The 4,246-nt window shown below is 29.1% G+C and overlaps 1 protein-coding gene across 1 annotated transcript; it reads right to left on the minus strand.

Moving 5' to 3' along the window:
- Nucleotides 1-324: 324 nt before the first annotated feature.
- EMWEY_00057260 (SNARE domain-containing protein, putative) lies at nt 325-1,604 on the minus strand (the record flags this gene model as incomplete). Its single annotated transcript, XM_013480586.1, has 5 exons — nt 325-423; nt 604-709; nt 931-1,040; nt 1,300-1,376; nt 1,532-1,604. 5 exons carry the CDS (start codon nt 1,602-1,604, stop codon nt 325-327), a joined length of 465 nt encoding a protein of 154 aa, XP_013336040.1.
- Nucleotides 1,605-4,246: the final 2,642 nt, after the last annotated feature.

The following is a 4,246-nucleotide window of genomic DNA, read 5'->3' on the forward strand; positions in this document are numbered from 1 at the left end:
TTTAAAAAAAAAAAAAAAAAAAAAAAAAAAAAAAAAAAATCATTACTTATTTTTATTTATTATTTATTATTTATTTATTATTTATTTATTATTTATTTATTTTATTATATTGGGCCTACATTCTCCATATCTAAGATAAGCCTATTATTTCCTTTTAGTGGTTGGGTCTCATCATTTGCTGCTGTTGCTGCTGTTGTTGCTGTTGATGCTGCTGCTGCTGCTGCTGCTGCTGCTGCTGAATCATTTGTTCTCTCTGCAGCAGATCTAACTTGCTCAGATATATTTTGTACTCTTCTTATCTGCAAAAAAAGAAAAAAAAAAAATCTATTTATATTTTATTTGCTGCTGCTGCCGCTGCTGCTGCTGCTGCTGCTGCTGCTGCTGCTGCTGCTGCTGTTGCTGCTGGAGCTGATGCTGCAAAAACTGCGTACAAACCCTAAACCCTAAACCCTAAACCCTAAAAACCCCTAAACAATAAATATGTAATAATAAACAGAAAAAAACGGCTATAAAGAACAATAAACAGAATAAATAAATAAATAAATAATATAAATAAATAAAATAAATAAATAAATAAATAAATAAATAAATAAATATATGTACCTCTGCCTGGAAATGATTGAAGAGAGTCTCAAAGAGGAATTTATCTTTTTGTCTTTCTATAACATCTTCTTCTCTTCCTTCTCCTTCTTTCTGCTCCTCCATCCAACTGTATATACACCCTAAACCCTAAACCCTAAACCCTAAACCCTAAATAGTAGTTGAAACATCAACGCTAAATAGTAGGAAAATGTAACACGTAAACCCTAAACCCTAACAGAGCAATAAATCGATTGATCCTCTAGAAAAAGTCTAGGGAAGATATAAAAAACCCTAAACCCTACTAAACCCTAAACCCTAAACCCTAAACCCTAAACCCTAAACCCTTACGAATTGAATGCGGCTTCTGTTTGTAGAATAAAATCAAAAGTTTGTTTTAATTTTGCATGCAAAGATTCAACAATTCTTCGGGATATTAAATTCCTATTTAAATTCCTTAACTGCACAAATATATAAACCCTAAACCCTAAACCCTAAACCCTAAACCCTAAACCCTAATTAACCCATATTAACCCTAATTTATCCGAATTAACCCTAATAAACCCTAATAAACAATATTAATGCCCAGCTACCTGTAATGGACAATGCAGCTCTAACGGTCTAAACCCTAAACCCTAAATCGTACACCTGTTGTTCCATATATTGTTAGCATATGCACAGCAAAGTCCCTAAACCCTAAACCCTAAACCCTAATCTTACATTAACTTCAATGCTTTGCAGGTTGCTCCTGATGGTTTGTATGTTTGTCCTAATAATTACATCATAACCACGAGTCCCTGATATAACACAAACCCTAAACCCTAAACCCTAAACCCTAAACCCTAAACCCTTGATCATAAACACTAATCCTCTACAGCTGAGACCCATGACTTGACCAACATTATGCAAACCCTAAACTCCTAAACCCTAAACCCTAAACCCTCGGACGTACCTGAACCCCTAGGAGCTTCTCTCTCATCTATAACAGGCCCTGCCCCTGGAGGCGGCCTTACAACAAAAGACATCGTATTTATTTATTTTTTTTCTTCTTTTTTTTGTTTATTTTCTTTCTTTATTTGTTTATTTGTTTTTTTTAATTGAATTTGTTTGCATAAACAAAACAAGAAAAGTATTTTAATGCCTCTTTCCTCCTCCTTATTGGCTACACGAGGACCTGCCTATACACCTCGTCGTCTTCTCCGTATATTCAGATATTCATATATAAGAATATGCAAGTAAGAAGGAATTTTCTCTCTCTTGCAGCGAATGGATAAGGAAGAGAGTAAGGGAATAAAGGAGAGAAGAGAAACAGGAGGGAGAATTAAGTTGTTACTTCCTCTAAATGCATGCAGCCACAATTGCAGTGTCTGTACAGCTCAAGAAGCTAACAGACTTTTGCAAGAAACTTTCCTTATAGTTCTTATGCTCGTTCTGCTTGGTGTATCACCGGAAGAGAAGAAAAGCCGGAATAAATGAGTATTAAGGAATAAGTGGTGGTAAAAAGAAGAAAAACAGAAGAAATTCTTCTTCTTGTATTTACACTGTACGATATATACATATATATATTAGTAGTCGGCTGGTGTTGTTGTTAGGAAAGCGGCGGTCGGGATGGTAATAAGAAAGAGTTTTATTACTTTATTTACTTCAATGTATGACAAATAAGAAGAAAAATATAATTAAAAGAATAAAGCGAGGAATAATTCATGAAAAATACCTTGAATAGGGCTGTCAGCTGCACCCTGTCGCTGCTGTCGGTGCCCAGAGGATCCGTTCAGAAGCCAAAGGAAACAGGACTTTTTGTAGCAATGTCTATCAATAAAAGATCATAAAAATGTAATTAAAGATCATAATTTACATAAATATCTGCGAAATCCTCCAAAAGGAGCTATTTTAACCCTTGTTTCCCTTCAGACAGAAAACGGCCGCCTATGGTATATATACATACATGCCTACATAACAACTGAGGTGTATGTACACCGCAAATCGGGCTGTGCAGATTTCCTTTGTTGTACCTCTTCTTGTGACTTTTTAAAAGAATTCTGTGGATATTTTGTATATTTAATTAATTTTCCTTCGTTTTTTTGCATTAAGAAGGAAAAATGGCGCGCGGATTCTTCGGATACCGCGGGGCCCCTGCCTTTTCTTGTGTGTTGTTATTATGTATATCTTTCTCTTTCTTTCTTCCTTATTTCCTCCTTCCTGTTTCTGCTATTATGTTTGATCTTCCCCCTAACACCCGCGAGTGTTTCTTCGTGAGGACTTCAAAGGCGGATACAGAGTTAACAGGGTAAGTATTTCTTCTTTTGTTGCTGCATGCAGTAACAGCAGCAGCAACAACAACAACAGCAGCAGCAGCAGCAGCAAGTAGCAGCAAGTTGTTTATGATATATATTGCTTCTTATTATTGTACGAATTAACAGCAGCAACACAATATAATAAACAAACACAATACATCTGTACGTACACGCATGCAACACTATAGATATATATGTATATATGTATATATGTATATATGTATATATGTATGTGTGTATACACCGTAAAAAGAGAAATGAATATACATACAGCAGACAGCAATATAATAAATAAATAAAGAAGAAAAACAACAATAAATAAATAGTCCTTAATAAGAAAGAGGAGGAGTAAACAATTAATAGATAAATATAAATACAAGGACATAACAATAAATAGACAAATAAATAAATATAAATAAGACATAATAAATAATAAAATAAATAAAAATAAAATAAAATAAAATAAAATAAATAAATTAAATAAATAAATTAAATAAATAAAATAAATAAATAAATAAATATTATTATACATAAAAATAAGCACAATACAGCGCTAATTAAATAAAAAAATAAATAAATAAATAAAATAAACAAAATAATAGATAATATTTAATTATATTTATTTATATTAATTAATTAATTAATTAATTAATTTATTTATTTATTTATTTATATACAGATCTTATCAATCTTTTTTTGGTGATGGTAGTGTACGAGTTACTGTTGAAGGTCCCTTACCTACTCATCGTATAAATAATAATAATAATAATAATAATAATAATAATAATAATAATATAATTACTCCTCTTACTCCTATTTATTCATCTACTGAGGAAAATAATAATATTAAGGCTATGGTAAGAATTATCTATTTATTTATCTATTTATTTATTTATTTATTTATTTTATTTATTTATTTATTTATTTATTTATTTATTATATATATTTATTATATATTTATTCATGTATTTATCTTGTACCTCTTATTCCTATTTATTTATTTACTAAATAAAATAATTATATTAAGACTGTAGTAATATAAATAAATATAAATAAATAAATAAATAAATAAATAAATAAATAAATAAATATAAATAAATAAATGTATAATTAAATATAAATAAATATATATATTAATTATGTATATATTCATGTATCTATATTTACGCTACAGGAAGATAAATAAATAAATAAATAAATAAATAAATAAATAAATAAACGTATTAATTAATATAAATATAAGTATTAATAAATGTAAATAAATATAAATAATAATAAAGTATATAAATAATGAATATTTTTAATCAATTTATTAGTAAATATAATTATCTAAATAATAGCTAATAAATAAAATAAATCTATCTAATATTTAT

This window comes from Eimeria maxima, genomic scaffold, assembly GCF_000499605.1.
Source record: "Eimeria maxima Weybridge genomic scaffold, Emw_scaff2097, whole genome shotgun sequence".
Classification (NCBI taxonomy): domain Eukaryota; phylum Apicomplexa; class Conoidasida; order Eucoccidiorida; family Eimeriidae; genus Eimeria; species Eimeria maxima.